The sequence below is a fragment of the Solanum dulcamara genome, chromosome 1 (genome assembly GCF_947179165.1).
Source record: "Solanum dulcamara chromosome 1, daSolDulc1.2, whole genome shotgun sequence".
In the NCBI taxonomy this organism is placed as follows: Eukaryota; Viridiplantae; Streptophyta; class Magnoliopsida; order Solanales; family Solanaceae; genus Solanum; species Solanum dulcamara.
The window spans coordinates 4,546,272-4,566,162 of record NC_077237.1 but is presented as its reverse complement, the minus strand read 5'-3'; the positions used below and the strand labels follow the sequence as shown (position 1 = coordinate 4,566,162).

Sequence of the window (19,891 nt, the reverse complement as noted above, 5' to 3'; positions counted from 1 at the left end):
GCAAGCACAATTTAAATAGCAGCATCAAAATTGGGTATCCACGCACTTCGCTCAATGATGCCTTTAGTCGACGTGCGTACAAATTGGCTCAAACAACATAGTTATAAAATCGTACCATGCCTTTATCTTGTACAAAATTTAACAAATCCCTTTAGCATTTGGAACCATAATCCTTCAATACTTCCATTCACATAAAGTTTCATATTGTAAAGGGAGCTATGAAACAAGCAACCTGTTTTATACAATGTAGCTATGCTCTATTGCTATTATTCATTAACTTGAATTCACAGACCAGATTTACAGAGAATGTGCATGCAGAAAGTACTCTGCACGCGATAATAATGTCAGGGGTAATGAGCTAAATTCTATACAAAAGCGGATGATAACACATCATCCAGAACTCAACATTAACGACTGTGGTTCCTGAAGCTCTCATAACATACTATAAAAAAGGGCTATGGTAAATTTTCATAGAAGAGAATTGTGTACCTATTCTGGAGGGTGAAAAGAATCATCTTAGCATACTGAGGTGTTAAATATCAAGAGAATGACCCAATCCGAACTATTGATACCGACCAGCCAAAGATGTTTCTCCAGTAATCCAATCCTGCCATGTTTCAATTCAGGGATCAATAGAAATACTCTTGAGCACATCACAATTCATCATTTATCACGTAGTTTGAGTTTACTAGAACCAACTCTAGCTAATATATTCGAAACAGGTAGGATCAATGTCACATTTCACGCAAACCATGCATAATAGGCATAAAACTAGGCAAGAGTTTATGGTACAAACAGAATTGATGCTTGCTATGGCCATGGCTTGGAACGTATGCACATAATCAGCATTGGAAAAAGAGTACAAGGTTGGCAAGTAAGAGGTACCAAGCCAGGTCGGTATTCACACGCATTAATAACTTCCAAGCAACGATACAGACAAATTTTTATTACGAGTTAGCAGAGTAAGATGAGTTAAACCTTATCTGTAGAATTAGATATACTCAACCACGTCCACAAGCTGTCACTTTCAAACGCCTACATCCACTGATAAAAGACAGGAGTCTTGCTTATGGGCCTCAACCAAATACACAAGAATGGGATGCTACACTAATATTTGATAAGGATTATAGAGTAGGTTGTTCCAAATAGTTTAGATATAAACCTGATATTTCTAAAAAATCTAACGTATCGTCAATTTTAATGAGGATCAAATAGCAGACCTAAAAGTTCAACAAGGGATGTATTACTATATTAGTCAATAACACGGGTCTTAACACCTTGCTTCTCTAAAACCATCTATCAAGTATGCTGAAACATATCAACTAATTATTGAAAGTCCACTATGTATGTGTCTGACAAACTGAGACTACAAAGGCAATCTATTTATTGCAGATATCATTCAACAGTGCAAAAGAGTGCCAGGAGAATGCATACCTATAATAACTATTGGGGAAGAAGGGGTTCTCTCTCATCAGGTCCAATGCGATGGGTAGCCTGTAAACGTCATGAAAAGATATGAGAAATACATGCATGCATAATCTTTTGAATTCTTTTTCGCAAGTTGATCAGAGTCTTACATCTTCACTTGCCCCAGCCGCCATATTTATGAAGGATCCATCCTTTGAACTGTAGAAATCAAGCACTCATATTTTCTTCCAAAGAAACAACACTAGAATGATGATATCAAATGTGTTTTAAGAAAGGCAACACAATAACTAAAGATTTCACACAACATGCATCAAACTATCAAAGTGATTACTGAGATTAGGTGCATTACCTGCATAGTTATAAGAGTATAAGACCATAAATAGAAAAATAATAGTTTAACGGAAACTAAAGGGAAAAAAAAGGTGGGCCCTCCATTGGACCAGAAGAAACAATTGTTTCATCTTGACCCTGCCTGATTTCATGTCCACTTAAAGTAAAACATTAAGCCCTCTTTGCTCTTGGAAACAAGGAACCTGATGAAATTCCTATTTTGTTTTCATAATTCAGAGAGTAACATTAGAAAAGCACCACGGCAATGCAAAAAAATGATTAAAAACTAAGTGAGGCTCAATGCTTCTAGTACATCAAGTCCTGCATCAACGACATTGGAAATACTCCCCTCGGCCCAAAATCTTCTAATAAACAAAAAAAGAGCTCCTGATCTTATGAATTGGATTCCTCAATCATATGCTTCCTCTTTCTTTTCCTTTTTCCAATTCCGAACTGGAGGGTATTCCCTATTCTAATGTCTTTTATATGAAAACACCTTTTCTTTTTTCATGCTTCATTTGCCAATAACATCTCATTTCATAGGTTTTGTTAGCAGTCATTAATAGGTTTCTCGTTTGAAAAAAGTTGAATCCTTGCTCTCATTTTTATCCATTCTGACAACCTGTGAAGACAGTCTTAAATTTGAGTGTCATTCAATCAAGCACCTTCGGCATCACTTGTTTTACTTTCGATTCCGAAACTGGACCATTTAATCAGGAAAGTAAAAAAAGTAATAATTTGGATATTAAGGTTGAAAAGCTTTTTCTCTTTCGGGGGATAAAGAGCTTATGAAATTTCAAGGGCTCCGTATCTAAGGCAAAAATACCAAATTAACTCACTTGACTGCATGAAAGATATCTTGACCTTTTGTGATCAAAGGTAGAGCTCTGCCATTTGCCCTCCAAGATTCACTCAGTTGCAACTAGCATACGAAGGGCACTTAAACTTTCTTAACATCTGAATCCTAGATATTCTCACACCAGATCAAGTGCTATAGACCATCCTAGTGTACAGGAGGTACATATTTCCAATTCTTTAATAACGTCTGCGAACATACATATGTATACACTGTAACCTGAGTCCAATATCCCCCCATACTTTTGGAGTTTAGACAGTCTTTCGACACTGCGACTCCTATGAACAATAAGTACTTGATCCAACACAATCTAAAGAGAAGATCTAGAGATAAGCATCTGAAAGCCTGTTGAGGAAAGTCGTTGCATGGTAACCCCGATCTCTTGTGTATATCAGTTTTACTTTCACAAAGCATGAAGCTTGAAAGAAGAGTGCACCTATAGTTTTTCTGATAATCCATTTCCAGGTTGCCATTTTGTGGCTCATCCCTGACCTTTGCAAGAGGTGAAAAGAACTGAAAAATTGAAGCTTGACGTAAGTCCAAGTAAAACACTAAGCATGCCACTCAAAATAAATAACAGCATCCAAATATAACCTGATGCATCGAGATAAACACAATGGAGATTCCTAAGATGAAGTTCATAGTAAGGGGATGTCCAAACAGTAGAGCAGATGCTATTCCAGTGAAAATAGTGGCGACAGTTGATGAATACTTCTTCAGAATTGTATCTGCAAATGTAAAAACAAAGTTATGATTAGTTAATGCTTTTAGTTAATACATTTACAAGAAAATACAAACAACCGTGGAAAAATGAAATCTGCATGTTGCTCACTACCAGAAATGGGACCTACCTTGTATGAGCTAGGAATCTAAATTCAATAGCACATGCAAAATAACTAAAAAAATTCAAGCAATCCATGCTTGGCGTGCAGAAATTGGACAAATTTAAGGAGAAAAAAGCTCGAGTCCCACATACAACAGAAATATAAAAACACCAAAAGTTTAGGGAATATAAATCAGATGGTTAGACAAGATGTATACACGGATGCATCTTGTCAAGCACAAATAATAAGAGGTTCCATGCTAATAATTCAACTAATTCTTCTAAAATATATTCTATTACCTTCATTGGTAAAAGCCAAAAATCTACTTGGGAAGCCAAATAAGAGAGAGAAGCCTCACCTGCATACTTGAAGAAAAACGAAGACAGGATTCCCTGAGCTGCATTATTGCATATTAAAAACACTGTTGCTCGTGAGTGTCCCCGTAAGATATCGAAACTGTCAGGTCCTGAAGAGCATTTGATACAGAATAAGCCACGAGTAAAGGGATCGAATAAGTTCTGTGCATTAACCAACAACCAAAATTAAAAAAAACATACTAACAATGGGAGATGGATTGATGCAACATAAGCATTTTAGGCAAACTCAAAAGACCTGGGATGTATAACCAATTGGGGATCCTGCTATAGATGGTACTCAATCTAAGAGTGATACAATCCAGGTCCATTTTGTTAACTTTTAAATTATGACGAGTAACTGTTATATGTCTTCATTTGATTCTTTCCTTATACTCCCTCTTTTTCAATTTGTTTTGTATTACTTTCCTTTTTAGTTTGTTTAAACAAGAAAGTGTCTTTCATTTTTTGGCAATTCTACAATTCCAACTTTCCACATGGCATGCTTAAAAGCACAAGATTAGAGGGCATATTGGTACATTCTACATATCTCTAGTTTAAGACTACAAGATTCAAAAGTCTTCTTTACTTTCTTAAACTCCATGCCAAGTCAAAATCAGAAAAACAAATTGAAACGGAGGGAGTATCTTTTATCCAACAATTACTTGAGCCCTTTCTTAATATGCAAAAATTATGGATGAACGATGCTTGTTATATCACTCAAGTGACTAAAGTTTATTGCTCTATTTTCTGTTTTGGTTACTTGATACACATACATATTTCCTAAGTTGCTCGGACTAGGGTGCGGGTGTCCGAGATGGATGCATATCCGAGAGTCGGATTTGGCAAAATCTAAATTTTAAGATTCGGGGATACGAATCTGAGTATGGATACGAGTGCGGGGATTCAGTTAAAAATATTCAATATTATAAAAATATAGTTATAAAGATAAAGATATTCTTCCCCTCAGAAAAGAAAAAGAAAGTCATTCAAGACCTTCCATCAACTCTCCTTACAAATCAGTGCTACTGTTTACCATAAGTCGGAACACAACCGCTTGAATATTTAGCATCTCTCTGTTTGGCTTGAAGTATGAAGCAACGAATATTGACCAAGAGGAAAAGTATCTTGGTCAAAGTATCTGATGTGGGTTGACCGAATCCCACACGTATCCCGCACCCGTCTGATGTATCTGATGTGGGTTGTCCATGGACTCTTGGTCAAAGTATCTGATGTGGGTTGACCGAATCGCACCCGCACCAGTCTCGTGTCGACACGGGTGCGGCAACAAAAACGAAGAGTCCGCGCAACTAAGTATATTTCTGCCAGACCACACTTGACAATGTCTTTCTTTCTCCAAGATCATTCTACAACCAGACCACAATAAATCTTTCCTCCCCCTCAAATACTAGAAGGCTTGAGGTCCACCTTAAAACAGCTTTACCTTCATTGGTTCACCCAAAACAGTTGTAGTCATATACATGAAGCCTCCCAAAAATCTAACCATCTCTTTCCCTCCATAACACTCAAAAAGGCAAAGAGGAGCTGTCCTAGCTTCTTTTTCATCCTTTCGACTGAACATGAGGACCACCCTGCCAATATTTCGCTACTATCTTCAGACATATAAGATTAAGGTGCAAAATTCTGAAGCAATCTCGCAATGCAATAAAAAATGATCCACATTCTATCCATGCTTTGGTCACATACAACACCGACTCACCACAATTAATCCTCTCTTCCTGAGGCTGATAACAACTTGTCTCCTATCAGAGATTCAGGTTCCCTTTCCAGACAGCACAGTATGCAAATGTGACATTCCTTCCGATTTCGAGCAACTCCATATAGCTTACCACGTGGGTTCCGCTCTGTACCATTGAACAAGGCATCTGTACAAATACTTGACGAAAAAGCATTTTGATGGTGAACCTTTACAAATCATTCTATCTGCTTGACTAAACTATGTAACTGATTTTTTTATAATTACCAAACTGTTTGAAGATATGAAGCCTTGCCAAACAAGATTCCACATCATTCAACTCCCAATCCTAAAAGGTTTTCTAAAAAATACTCCAAGATATCCGGTTCCCTTTGAGACTTAGAGCCTCATCTACTACTCTTATTCGTTGGCCATGTGAATAAATTGGGAAGGTTATCTTTCAAGGTATTGTTTCCACATTATGAATCAAGACAAAAGCCTATGCTCATCCTATTTCCAATCAAAAACTCAATGGACCTAAATAAATTCATTTTTTCCTTTCATGATTCCTCTCAATGTATTTATTCCTTTCATGATTCCTCTCAATGAACTAGTTTGTATGCAGAGGAATGTCCCTCGTGAATCAGCTGAAATGCCATCACCATATCTTACCAAAAATCACCTTCCATGGTCGTTCTCTCAATTACATATCTTCAATGCCATTTCCCATTATGCTCCTTTAAGGTCTCTAACTCCATATTCCCGAGCTCAATATGTAATATTATCCTGTTTCAATTCACGAAGTGAATTTTTTTTCTCCATTTGTATTATCATACACATATTAGAGCACTTTACAGGATTTTGACCTGGTTTAAAGCAGTGTCATGACTTTGCATCAATACAACGAAGTTGGAGCTTTTCCAAATTGGAGAAGTGAGTGATATTGATGTTTTGACCAGAGTAGGGGGATGTAATATTAAATCGTCTACGAGATATTGGGCCTCCAACTAAGTGAAAAATACAACCAAATGGAATGTTGGCAACCGATGATACAGAGTTAAGCGGAAAAACTGTATCTCTCAATCGCTGGAGATGGGGATAGAGACAGGGATTACTTTGATAAAAGCAACACTTTTACAGTGTCCCACCGTGTGCTTTATGTCCTTAAAGACGAACTACTTAGAAGAGCTGGTCGAAATATCTCAAGAGAGGTAGCCATTGAATACTCCTTCAACTGATTCTTGTGGAATCTTGGGAAAAGAAATGGGCATCACAAAGAAAAATCTTAATAGCACCAGCCGATAAGCTTGTCACTCGGATTGGTTAACTATTCAAGCATTATTTTAAAGACCCTACTAACTGGATACATCGGGCAGTGATGGTACAAATATACAGCAATCAGAATGTCTTGAATGACTCTTGATTTTCGCTTTAATGGGAGACAACAATATATGTGTAAGTTGTAACTGATTCATCAAGGAGGTGAAAGTTACAAAGGCGGGAAGATAAAGATAACCTGAAGATAGAATTTGAAAGAAGTTAATAATTTGATCAGTTTTTTCAGATATTTTGCATTAATCACATGTTTGTAAATGTTAAGAGATCTTCATTCTTAGGCAACACAAAAAAGATAAGATGTCCCATTCATACCTTTGTAAATGACAGTTCCAAGTATGCCTAGGAAGTTGAAGATTGCACCATATCCGTACAAAAACAAATTCTGCAAAGAGCAGTTTAGTTGTTCGTATGGATCATTAATAAAGTCATAGACACCCATTAAACAAACCACACCAAGAGGTTACAAGCATTTAACTCCTTGGAAGATGGTGATTATCATACTATTAGCTTTGTATAATTACACCAAACAAAAATATTGCTAAGAAAAAATCTGATTATTAGCAAATCAATATACAATTCTATGCGATGGTTCAAACTGAGACAGTGAAGAAATATTGGAAATGAAAGAAGAAGCTACGGAAGAGAAGATGTCTATTGTTTTGCCTGGGATCCAGCTGACTGAAGTCAAACTCACTGCAGTCGCTTAAAGCACTTTGGGAGTAATCAACAGCAAAAGTTCACCTGAGGATAAATGCTGGTCTCAAATTGGCTTTTCAAAGCATATTCATTGTAGACAGACGCCAGTGAAGGAACAGTGACCTGAATTATTACATTGCATCAGTTTCTATCCATTAAATAAGGCAAACAGGGGTAGAGTCAAGAAAGTATGACATAAAGTTTTGTCCAGTACAAGTGGCACTGTATTGTGAACCACCTATATTCTCTTGGGACACTAAAAAAGAAAAAGAAAGGGAACATGTGTGAACATGAAACATTGTGAATTATTGCGCAGATTCCCCAAGGTAAAATAATTCTTGAAGGCAGTAACACTTAAAGCTGGAATATCTGATGGATCACCTAAGCAAAGAATGTGAGTAGTCATTAAGAATTATCTTCATATTAATACTTACAAAAATCAAGGTATACAAATATGCCCCTGTTGTCACTGTAAGATCCAAAGTTGTTGCACCTTCCGGCAGAGAGCGCAGCTGATTCACACTGATGCCAATAAGCAATAGTGCAAGAGCCTCCCACTGTGACCATTTAATTTTGATAGTCATATATAGCTAGCATTCTTTCAGGGTCCAAGATGCATAAACACAGAACGGGCAAATCTTAAAAATCAATTAAATACAGTTGACTATAGCTCATAGATAAACCTATGTTAGTTTTACCAACCTGAATTATGGAAAAATGACGTTTCATAACTATCTTTAACAAGATTGCAATTACCAAAACCTGCATGGTTTAAGAATTAAAAAAGAAAACAATCACCAACACAAAATTTAAGAAGATAAATCAATCAGCAGCAGAAAGGAAAGATATGGTACAAGTATGACACGAAATAAGTGAATCCTCACATTAGGCATCACAAGAGTAATCACACCATCCTTGGATAGGAGCTACAATTAAAAGACTAACCAGCTCACCACCAAATCCCAACTACAAATACTTGATGTGAGCCTATCGGCTCCATATTTGGAGGGAAAGGTTACCCATGGAAACCTGTGCTTGTGAGTTGGACAGGCAGCCAGTTGGATCAACCAAGGTGCACGCAAGTTGGTGGGCACAACCAATATCATAAAGGCAAAAAATGACTACCCATCTCAACCATCTAACGAGAAATAAGCTCATAGTTGTTTATCTTCCATTCAATCTTGAGTGCACAAATGTGGAAATTTTAACACCTACTAGTAAAACCTGACTGTGGACACTCAGTTAAAGCTAACACTGAAGCAGAAACAAAAGATAGCAAACAGAGATTGTAATTAATCTAGCATGTAAGATCCACTTGATAATCAGCTACTTGCATATTTTGGTTTTTGACAATTAATTTTTTTTTTTTAAAAAAATGCTAGTAGCTGATTTATCAAGGAGATATAACTCATCGAACCAAAATTACTGAAGAATTGCAAGTAAATTGCAAAGTCTGAAAGTGTCAGCAATAACTATAAGCAAATGGATACCTTCAAGTTACTCAGCATCTTTACAGTAGCAGGGTTAAAATATAACTGCACGAAGTAACAGAAGTGTCATTAGGAAGTGCGAGAGGATAATTGAACTTCAATAACATGCACCAACACTGCAAAACTTTAGGGCTAGAGAAGAAAGCGAGTCCTTACGAGTTACGAACAAAAGCACAAAAGACAAAAGTACATAGGCAGTGGACATGAATTACAAATTACCAATAACCTTAACATAAAATTTTGAAGAAAATAATCATAACAGATAGAGATTATACGAAATCCAGAAGGTTAAATAATTCCACTTGAAATAACAACCAAATCTCTTCATGCCAAAGTTCTCAACTTTCAGGGAAGATAATTTACTGTCTGATCTAAAGCAACAAAAGAGGCTATAAAAGCAAATCTTCTTGTAATGTATTTTTTAAGTTATATGTACATAGATATCTATAGCTTGGAAAGCACATGATATTTCTTAATAATACTAGAATAGTACACTAGTGGGAGACAAAAAAAGAAGACAACAGTCATATTAATCAATATGCTTCAATCCCAAGCTAGCTGAGGTTGGCTATATGAATCTCTTTGTAACCCATTCCTTGTATTTGTTCCCATCTAAGATAAGGGCAGTAAGTTATGAGAATTTGATAAGCATCTCACAAGTAGCCTATTAATATCCAAATGAGAAACGACCGAAAAAATTTACCTGCATGATAAACTTAAGATAGTTATTAATAGCATAAAGCAGAGCAGGAACAGCCAGAAGCACATTGTTACGAGCGGCCTGCAATTAATAAAGGAAAACCAGTTTGTAACAAAAGTTGCCATGAACAAACTTCACTACAACTCTTAATATCCCACTTGTGTCCTAACTGGTAGAGGAATGTCAGAGAACTTCTGAGCAGTTAGATTCATTAATTTCAAAGTTAAGATTGGCGTATGTATTAAAGAACAAAGCCCATTCACATATTAGTTAGAAAAAATTAACTTGGTGAAATAGAAACCTATTACTCTTCCTCTGTGGCCAGATAGGTTCCCACCTTTTCCCGGGTGAGGTCAGTGCCTGCTGAAGGACCTGGAGCAACTGCTTTAGAAGGAGTAGACTCGAGTTTCTCTCAGTTGAGGAGTAGTCTCCATTCCCTTATTTTCTTTTGGTGCACACAGAAAGGTCCTTGTTGTATAGATGGTTGGGTGAAGTTTGTAGAGAATCATATATTTTGTAGATTCTCTATCTTTTGGTATACCCCTTGTATACAGCCAGTTTGGCCATGTTTATGAATGAAATTACTTTTACTTGATAAAAACAAATAGTAGGTATATTCTTCATATAAATGAAAAAGACATGTCTCATTGGAAACATTTTTTTATTGTTTGGCACAACTTCACATGAAACTTGTATATCTATTTAAAACAAGTAAAATCACTTTTGAGTATTAACAAGTCTTACCTGGAACAATGTGGAGAAAGAAAGAGGAGACTTCTCACCAGCCTTCTGGTTTCGAGCCTTCAAATGATACAAGAGATTGAGACATTTTAAAACAAGTGATAGTTATACCAAGGTATCAAGAAATCAAGAAATTAAGAACAAATTAAGATGCATATGAGCAATACCTGGTAGAGAATTTTGTTATATTGAAAAAGAAGAGAAGAAGCTCATAGAAAATTGAAGGTGTAGAAGGTTACCGAATAAGTTAAGTCAATGAAGAGAGACAAAGCCCCATACCTCTAAGCATAGCATTACTAGTGCAAATGCAACTTTTGCCAACTCAGTCAAAAAATTAACACTAATGGGACTGAACTTGAATTTGCCATCAACTTTTGACATATATACAAGTATAGGCTGCAATAAAAGAAAGAAATGAAAACATATTTTGTTCAATATACATATATAGCATAATTTAGAAACTTAAATAAAGAAAACCGAAATATTCAAGTAGTACTCGGTGCAAAATAACTACTTTTTTTTATAACCAAGTTCTACGAAATAACTACTCTAATACACATTTTTCTTTAAATAAATACAAATTCGTAATATTCAATATTCAACGAAAGAAAATAAAATCAAAAGCTCAAGGTCATACCAACAACCAACCTTCACTAAAAGAGGATATTTACACTATGAGGTACTCTTATTGGCATAAACCTCTATTAAGTAGGATATTTAGACTATGAGGTACTTTTATTGGCAACAATCTCTGTAAATGTTTTACCAAGGGAAGTGTTTCAAAGATGATTTTGTAAAATCATGAGAAAATTGATGACATTCAAAAATGAAACTTAGACTTACCCATCAATTTACTCTTTTTTTTGACATTCTTTTATCATCAGAAATTAACCATGCTAATTAAAAACTCAGGCACAACTCCCAAGACTCCCTTTCTCCTACTTCCTAGGAGAGAGAAAACCTTCCCTTTTCCGGCAAGTCCTTGCCGGAATCTCTTTCTTTCTATTCCAAGCTATCACACTCTGTGGCAGCTTACACCACTTTTCTTTCTTCCTTTCCAAATAGCCTGAGCAGTTCCATTCCAGATTACTGATGGAGGAAAACAGGATATATTTCAACACAAGTTTCAAGTCTTTTGACATCACCAGATGGATAGTGGGAAGAGATACATGGTTTGAATGGGTGGAGAGAAGTCGTAACATGATGAGAAGATCAACTATGAGTGTAAAGACTATGAAATGGCTGTGCACCATTCTTAAAGAGGCATGGATAAAGAAAAAGTGATCAGGAGATGGAGGAACAAGGAGAAACTTGCAGAGACTTTCTGAACAAGGAAGGTGAATGACCATGGCAGATATATAAGCATTATCTCTCAACATGGCCTGGAAAGATCAGTTATAATCATCCCTGAGCTAGCCTTAAATGCAGGGTAGAATGACATAGCTTTTAAGATAGAGAAGTTCATTCAATGCTCTCACCAACCGAAGTTTGCAGTACAGCCCAGACTATTTAAGGAAGATCTCTCCTATGCCCAAGCAGCAGGGGAAAGCAAATGGCATTCAAATACACTTCGCGAGACAACACTCTCTTACCATGAAGGTGATCTCCATATTACAGAACCCCATGGAGCGAGAGACACCGGCCTTTTCAAGAGATGCATAGTGGGTTCGTTTAAAGAGGGAGAAAAAGAACTCCCTTCTTTATCAGACATAGGGAGATGGAGTGAGATTTCTTGGAAAACAGTTTTTGGAATAAGCATATATGAGATGGCAAACAACTCGTTTTTGTTCGAGTTTCCGTTCGGAACATGGCTGAACAAATTGTCCAGAAGGAGTGGAGATGGGGAAAATCAAAATGTATTTACATTGGTGGAACCCAGTAATAGGATGCGAAAATTCAAACCAGAAATCCAAAACCACTTGGATTCGAGCCTTGGGGGTTCCATTACAGCTATGGTTGCAACGGATTTTACCAGAAATTGGGAATATTTGCAGTGGCTGGATCGAAATACAAGAGGAGACAGGTCTGAAAAACCATTTGAAGTGGGCAAGAATCAAAATCATAGGAGATGGTCAAAGTTGCCCTAACGAGGTATCAGTTGAAAGAGATGGAATAAAGTTTTTCATCCCCATCTGGGTGGAAAAGAAAGTCCGATTCCAGATGGCGTCGCCGGAATTGGGAGACAGTTCCTAGAAGATACTGCCGGAGATGGGAGAATGTGGCACTGGACCCAAAGGTCCCTCTTCGTCACAGGACCAGCATGCAATAGCGTTGTCCATAGAAGGGAAGGGACAAAGTGTCATACCTACGACTGTTGAGTTTCAGCAAAAACACATGGGGTGTACAGAGACAGCTGTTGTTTTTTTTAAATGTAAGTCAAAGGTCACTGTGAGAAGGAGGTGGAAATCCAAGCTTTTCCCAGACACCATTTTGGCTGAGTCTCCAAGAAAAATAAAATTGGGCCTGATAGAGACAATGTCATTTTTAATGACCTATCAAGCCCAATTAATGAAGGTTTTTGCGACCCTCTTTCCTCAGAAGTGATAGGCGAAGTCTCAGTTCCACAGCGCGATTATTTGGAACTGGAAAGCGCGAAAGAAGGAGCACATGCATATTATGGGAAAAACTTATCAGACATAGGAGATACAGGAAATCATCTAGAGGGCATTCCGGAGGCAACAACGAAGGAGGTTAGCAGCGGCAAAGCAGATTTGGCTATGGAAATCTCAATGGACCAAAGCACCATAGTTACCATGCAGAATGACACACAAATTGAAGAGTGGATGGTGGAACATGTGGAACTAATCCAACAGGATTAGAGTCTTATTATTCGGAAGGAGAAGGAGACATCTGCTTGGGTAAGACAGTCTGATTAAGCTGGGTAAAATGTTTGGGTTTGATTTCCAAGGACATGAGGAGGAGTCGTTGGAGTTACTTATGCAAATAGATTGCTGCAGGCAGGCTAGAAAGATAGAAAATGATTCCAAAGAGGCCTAGATACAAGGGGGTTCAGGAGCTTAAAAGGCCCGCATCTTTTGACATCAATTTCAAGAGTGATGGGAAAAGAGAGGGGGAAAGAGGACAAGGTTTCACCATGAAAGTAAAACTTGTGTCCTGGAATTTAAGGGGACTTAATTGTGGGGATAAAAGAAGATTGGTGAAGAGCTTAATTCTCAACTGGAATGCAGACATAGTCTGTCTACAGGAATGGGGAGATTAAAGATATAATAAAAGAATTATGGGGTGGAAGATGGGTCAAATATGCTTGTCTTCAAGCTAGTGGCACTAGAAGGGGAATTCTGATGTTATGGGATAGCAGATCTTGGAGAGGGGAAGTTCTGGAAATTGGCTCTTACACTCTTACATGTAAATTTGAGGCTCTGTTGCAGGATTATAACCAGCATACTACAGGAGTATATGCTCCAAATTGCAGATTTGAAAGAGAACATGTATGAGAGGAAATAGGAGCTGCCAAAAGTCTGTTTGAAGGACCATGGACAGTGTGTGGTGACTTCAATGTCACAAAATTTCCATCTGAGAAGAGAAATAATTGCAAGAGGAGAACAACAACAATGGTAGATTTTTCTGACTTCATTGAAGACATGGATTTTTTGGATTTACAACTAGAAGGGGGGAGCTTTACCTGGTTCAAAGGAGAAAACAACAATGCTGCTTCTAGAATTGATAGGATTCTGATATATAAGGAGTGGGATGACAGTTTCAGCAAAATTAAACAGGTTGCGTTGCAGATATTATGCTCAGATCATAATCCAATTGCACTACAATGTGGAGCCTGGGTTCACAACAAATCCTATTTCAAGTTTGATAACTGGTGGTTGAATACTGAGGGTTTTGTGGAAAGAGTCAGAGGGTGGTGGGAGTCTTTTGTTTTCATTGGGAAGCCTGATTACATCCTGGGATGTAAATTAAAGTCTTTAAAAGACAAACTGAAGGAGTGGAGCAACATGAGTTTTGGAAATCTAAGAATGCAGAAAGTCCAAATACTAAGCGAGTTAGCCATTCTAGATACAGTAATGGAGAACAGAACTTTAACAGAATCAGAGGCAGCTTTGAAGGCATCTCCTCTAATGGATTATGAAGAACACTTAAAAAATGAAGAGATAGCATGGAGACAAAGATCAAGGGCACTTTGACTGAAAGAGGGGGGCAAAAATACCAAATATTTTCACAAAGTGGCCAATGCACATAAAAGAAACAATAATATTCACCAACTGATGATTGAAGATGAATCTGTGATGGATCCGGTGAGAATCAGAGGGGAAATTAGTGGGTTCTATCAGAAGTTATATTAAGAAAACACAGTTTGGAGACCTTCAATTAACTTGATCAATTGTCCAGTGATCACTGAAGAGGAAAGAGAAGCTATGCAAGGGGAGTTTGAGGAACAAGAAGTGTTTTCATGTTTGAAGATGAATGCAAAGGATAAAGCTCCTGGTCCAGATGGCTTCACAATGGGGTTTTATATCAAATGCTGGGATGTAGTAAAAAAAGGATATCATGGAAACTTTCAAGAACTTCCATTCTCTTGGTGTATTTGAGAAAAGTTCCAATGCCACATACATTTCTTTGATTCCAAAGAAGAATGGAGCCAAGGAACAGAGAGATTTCAGACCTATCAGTCTCATAGGTAGTGTCTACAAGCTGCTATCAAAGGTGCTGACAGAAAAATTGAAGAGAGTTGTTGACAAGCTGCTAGATGTTCAAAAGATAGCTTTCATAAAAAAAAAAAGACAAATAATTGATGCTATCCTAATTGCAAATGAAGTGGTAGATTCCAGAATTACTCAAGGAAAGGCAGGAATTTTGTGCAAATTGGATATTGAGAAGGCATACGACCATGTAAACTGGAAATTTTTGCTGAAAATGCTCTCACGTATGGGGTTTGGAAGGAAGTTGATTCACTGGGTAAGATATTGCATCTCCACTGTAAGATTTTCAGTTCTTATAAATGGAACACCAGAAGGCTTTTTAATGTAAACAGGGGTTTGAGGCAGGGGGGATCCTTTGTCTCCTTTTCTCTTTATCATAGTCATGGAGGGTCTAAATTACACGATAAAGGTGGCTAGGAATAATGAATGTCTAAGAGGTTTTGAGGTAGTCACAAACCAAACTGCAAGTTCAAATGCCAACATGGAAGTCACACACCTCCAGTATGCTGATGATACCTTAATTTTCTGTGATGCTGAGGAAGGGCAATTACCGATCCTGAGATCAATTTTAGTGCTTTTTTGAGGGAGTTTCTGGACTTCATATCAACTGGAGAAAAAGCCAGTTGTTTCCAATCAATGAATTCCCTAATATGTTGGAGTTGTCTTGGATTTTGGGAGGGGAAGTAGGTTCCCTGCCAACTATGTACCTGGATATGCTTCTAGGTGCCAAGTCAAAGGGCATGAGCATTTGGAACTCAGTGAATGAAAAATGTGAGAAAAAGTTAACTAGATGGAAATCTCAATATATCTCCTTAGGTGGCAGAGTCACTCTCATCAATTCTGTTTTGGATGCTCTCCCAACCTACATGATGTCTATCTTTTCCATTTCTGATGGAGTGATAGAAAGTTTAGACAAGATTAGGAGAGATTTTCTTTGAAAAGGGATTAAGGAAAATGACTTTACTGTTCAACACTTGGTCAAATGGAACAATGTTCTTTGGGGAAAGAAGGAGGGGGTTTAGGAGTAAGAAACTTGAAAATGCAAAGCAAGGCACTCAGACTGAACTGGTTATGGAGATACTCACAAGAGCCTCAAGCACACCGAGCAAAGTAATTAAAGATAAATATGGAGAGGAGAACAAATGGATGACTAATGAGGTATTTACACCCTATGGTGTAAGTCTATGGAGGTCTACAGAATCTTTTGGCCTTTTTTTGAGAAATAACACAACTGTGAGGTTAGGCAATGGAAGTAAGACCTCCTTTTGGGAGGATAAATGGCTGGGAAAAGCTAGTTTAAAAAACCTTTTTCCTGAGATCTATGTTTTGGCAGTACATCAGCAAATGAGTTTAGCTGACAGTTGGACACATGGAGGATGGAACATCCAGTTTAGAAGGAATTTTAATGACTGAGAAATCGAAACTGTGACAGATTTTTTCAGAGCTTTGGAAGAGTTCATAGGGACAAAGGATGAGGCTGATAGATTATGGTGGAGCAGAGATAGCAAAGGCGTGTTTAAGGTAAAGTCAGCATACAAGTTTTTGAACAAAGGTGGACAACAACCAACACAATGGCCATGGAAACAGATCTGGAAAACAAAAATACCCTTCAAGGTGGCATGTTTTACTTGGCTACTGGCAAGAAAAGCAATCCTGACACAAGAAAATCTCAAGAAGAGGAAGTTCTCTATGTGCTCTAAATGCTATTTGTGTGGAGAAGAGGTTGAGCCAGTCAGCCATCTGTTTTTACAGTGCAAGATAACAACCCAACTTTGGAGGATTTTTATCAACCTCAGGGGTGTTGTTTGGGCAATGCCTAACAGAATCACCCACCTTCTCTACAGTTGGGAAGAGGTAGGTGTGGGAGCGTCAGACAGAGACAAATGGAGGATTGTCCCAGCCTGTATCTAGTGGACAATCTGGAGAGAGAGAAATGCTAGATGTTTTGAGAGCAAAAGTTGTGATCTTCAGAAGATCAAATTGAATTGTATCAGACTTTTTTTTCTGGTGCAAACAGATGTACCTAGAGGATACTGAGTCAATTATTGAGATCCTTGGGCTCTTGTTAGATTTTAGATTCAGATATCCTGTTTTGTTGAATAAGTTGTAATTATGGTTTTGAGTGCAACCCATGTACTGGTTTAATCAATACATACAAATGTTACCTTTCTCCAAAAAAAAATTACTCTTTTGAGCCATTTTACCTTCTACATTCCAAGATGACTCATTTTTATTAATATCAATAGTTTTGAAAAAGTTAGCATATTTTAATACAAAAATATCAATTACCTCAATCAAGGGAAAAACCAGCAGAAGTAAACATATTCAATACTACAACCCTGATAGTCAAAGGAAAATAATTTTAGGATAGACCAAAATATATCAACAAGTCCAGCTACTAAATCCAGCCCTTCATTAGCTCCAGTATTTCTCAATGGTTTGTTCCAAAGAGGGGCTCTTGCAATGCTAAGATAGAGAGCTAATGGAATCACAGTGACATTCTGCAAAAGTTAGGCTTCCAAAACAATGCCAACATGCCTAGGTATTGCTCTTAGTGTATTAACATAGAAAAATGGGATACTTTTGAACTCTTGAGACTAATATCATTCTAAACTAAGAGCCTTCGGGGTTTGATTCAACAACAAAGGTAGAACACAAGATGTGTAGTAGGTGTGAGTTACTAAGTTCGAACCAAGTTTAGTATTTAGGGGAGAAGGATAGACGGACTGGTCCATTATCCCCGAGTTCCATTCCCGTTCATAAGAAAAATGATTCTGCACTAAGATACACCTGTGATGAATCACATGCCACCTCCCCTCCGCCAATCACACCTTAAAATGAAAAAAAAAGAAATGATTCTGCTAGAAACTGCCGTCTGCCTCTCCTACTTTATTTCACCAACTAACTCCACATGTCACAAGACTTTTATCAACTTTCAGCATTTTATTGATGCAGATGCTTTTGACAGGTTGCAGTTCCTGATACTCAGGCTTCTACATTATCTTTTGCAAATGAATTTGTATCTATTCACCTTCCAGGCACTAATGCATACGTCTTCTTTACTTTGTGGCTTTCAATTCACCAAAAAAAACTCACTTTTTCTAGCTCAATAGGATTTGCTTCATACTAGTTAACGGCCTACGTGCATATTTTATCCAACAAATTCACAATAAAAAAGATCATTCTTGAGCTGATTATTTCTACCTTAATAGTAGAAGAGCAAGTAGTAACACTATACAAACCACAAAACTCACGATATGACTTTCACATAAGCTACTACAGCGAAAATTTAATACCTGTAAACCGACCAAAATGCAGTCACTGACAAGTGACAACCGAAAAGAAGTTAAAAGATCGAGTTTTCAACTATACATCAGTGCGACGACGATCATAGCCTTTTGTATCTGTTCATCTTCAAGCCAATGAGACAAACGTCTTCTTTAAATTTACCAAAACAAACAAACTCACTTTTTCTAGCTCAGCTCAAAAAGGGTTTGCTTCATACAAGCTAACCTTCTACGTTCACAATAAAAAATTTGTTCTTCAGCTGATTATTTCTAGCTTAATAGTTGAAGAGCAAGTAGTAATACTATTCCAAACCGCAAAATTCACAATGCAAGTTTCACATACCTGTAAACCGACCAAAACGCAGTCACCGACAACCAAAAAGACGTTGAAAGCTCGAGTTTTCACCGATACAACAATGCGATGACGATCATAAGCTTTTGAAACCGTTCTTTTATTTGGCGAAACTTCCAATTTCGAGTGGCAAACGCTGCATTCCGCCACTCCATTCATCTTTCTCAGTTAGTTCGTTTCTCACCGGAACTCGAACTTATACCGTCAATGCGATTATCTGTACCGGTAAAAAATTTCCGATGAACGGACGGACGATCGATCGATTTAGCGAAGAAATTAGTTGGATCTGAATTTTTATTTAAAGGAACAGTATAATGTATATAAGAAAGTCTTTTCCTTCTTGGAATATTCTTGAAAGTATAGATGAAATGACTCAACTACCCATAGATTGGAATTTGGATGTAGATGGAATAGGGATTGAGGAGGGTATATTTGTCTTCTAAAAAGGAAATTAATTTGTTCTAATCCATTTTTAGCTTCCATTTGGACATAGATTTTGAAAATTTGAGTTTATGAAGTTTTGTTTGGATATGCGTTTTATTTAGAAAAAAAATTTAAGTTCTGTGACCAGTTTTTGGAAAATCGAATATATTTAAAGATTAGATTTTCAAAAAAAAAAAGAGCAGTCTGATAGCACTAAAGCTTCCGCTATGCGCAGGGTTCGGGGAAGGGTCTGACCACAAAGGTCTATTGTACGCAGTCTTACCTTGCATTTCTGCCAAAGACTGTTTTCAAGGCTTGAACCCATGACTTCCTGAACACATGACAATAATTTTACCAGTTACTCCAAGATTAGATTCTCAAAATCTGATTAAATTTTATGACCAAACAGATATTTCAAGATAAACTTTCAAAAAATATGATCCAAAATGTATGATCAAACACTAGTTTAAATTTGTTGTTGATTGAATATATCTATCACTAGAAATGTTCTGCTTTGCTTGTATGTTTTTTCTGTCTTGAATTTTGTTATCACTACTAATTAACAATGCAACAACAATAACAACATACCTAGCATTGTTTCACAAAGCAAAGTTTGAGAAAGATAGAGTCTATACAAACCTTAATCCTACCTCAGAAATAGAGAGGATATTTATCACGGCCAACAATACAATAATTAATATTTTACA

The 19,891-nt window shown here is 37.2% G+C and overlaps 1 protein-coding gene across 3 annotated transcripts; it reads right to left on the bottom strand.

Annotated features, from left to right (window-relative positions):
• Window positions 1-123: 123 nt before the first annotated feature.
• Window positions 124-19,039, bottom strand: LOC129898987 (CMP-sialic acid transporter 3-like). 3 transcript variants are annotated; one of them, XM_055973730.1, is made up of 15 exons: window positions 18,753-19,039; window positions 10,732-10,848; window positions 10,456-10,512; window positions 9,715-9,792; window positions 9,012-9,056; window positions 8,224-8,283; window positions 7,956-8,078; window positions 7,567-7,644; window positions 7,138-7,207; window positions 3,797-3,904; window positions 3,209-3,342; window positions 3,051-3,127; window positions 1,578-1,626; window positions 1,435-1,494; window positions 124-607 (listed from the first exon to the last, which is right to left on the bottom strand). In XM_055973730.1, the coding sequence occupies exons 1-14, from the start codon at window positions 18,918-18,920 to the stop codon at window positions 1,444-1,446; spliced, it is 1,215 nt and encodes a 404-aa protein (XP_055829705.1). In that variant the 5' UTR covers window positions 18,921-19,039; the 3' UTR covers window positions 124-607; window positions 1,435-1,443. The 3 variants fall into 3 exon arrangements, 1 of the variants encoding a protein (XP_055829705.1); XR_008769459.1 differs by lacking the exon at window positions 124-607 and having other exon boundaries at window positions 1,578-3,127; XR_008769460.1 differs by lacking the exons at window positions 124-607; window positions 18,753-19,039 and adding an exon at window positions 18,419-18,485 and having other exon boundaries at window positions 1,578-3,127.
• Window positions 19,040-19,891: the final 852 nt, after the last annotated feature.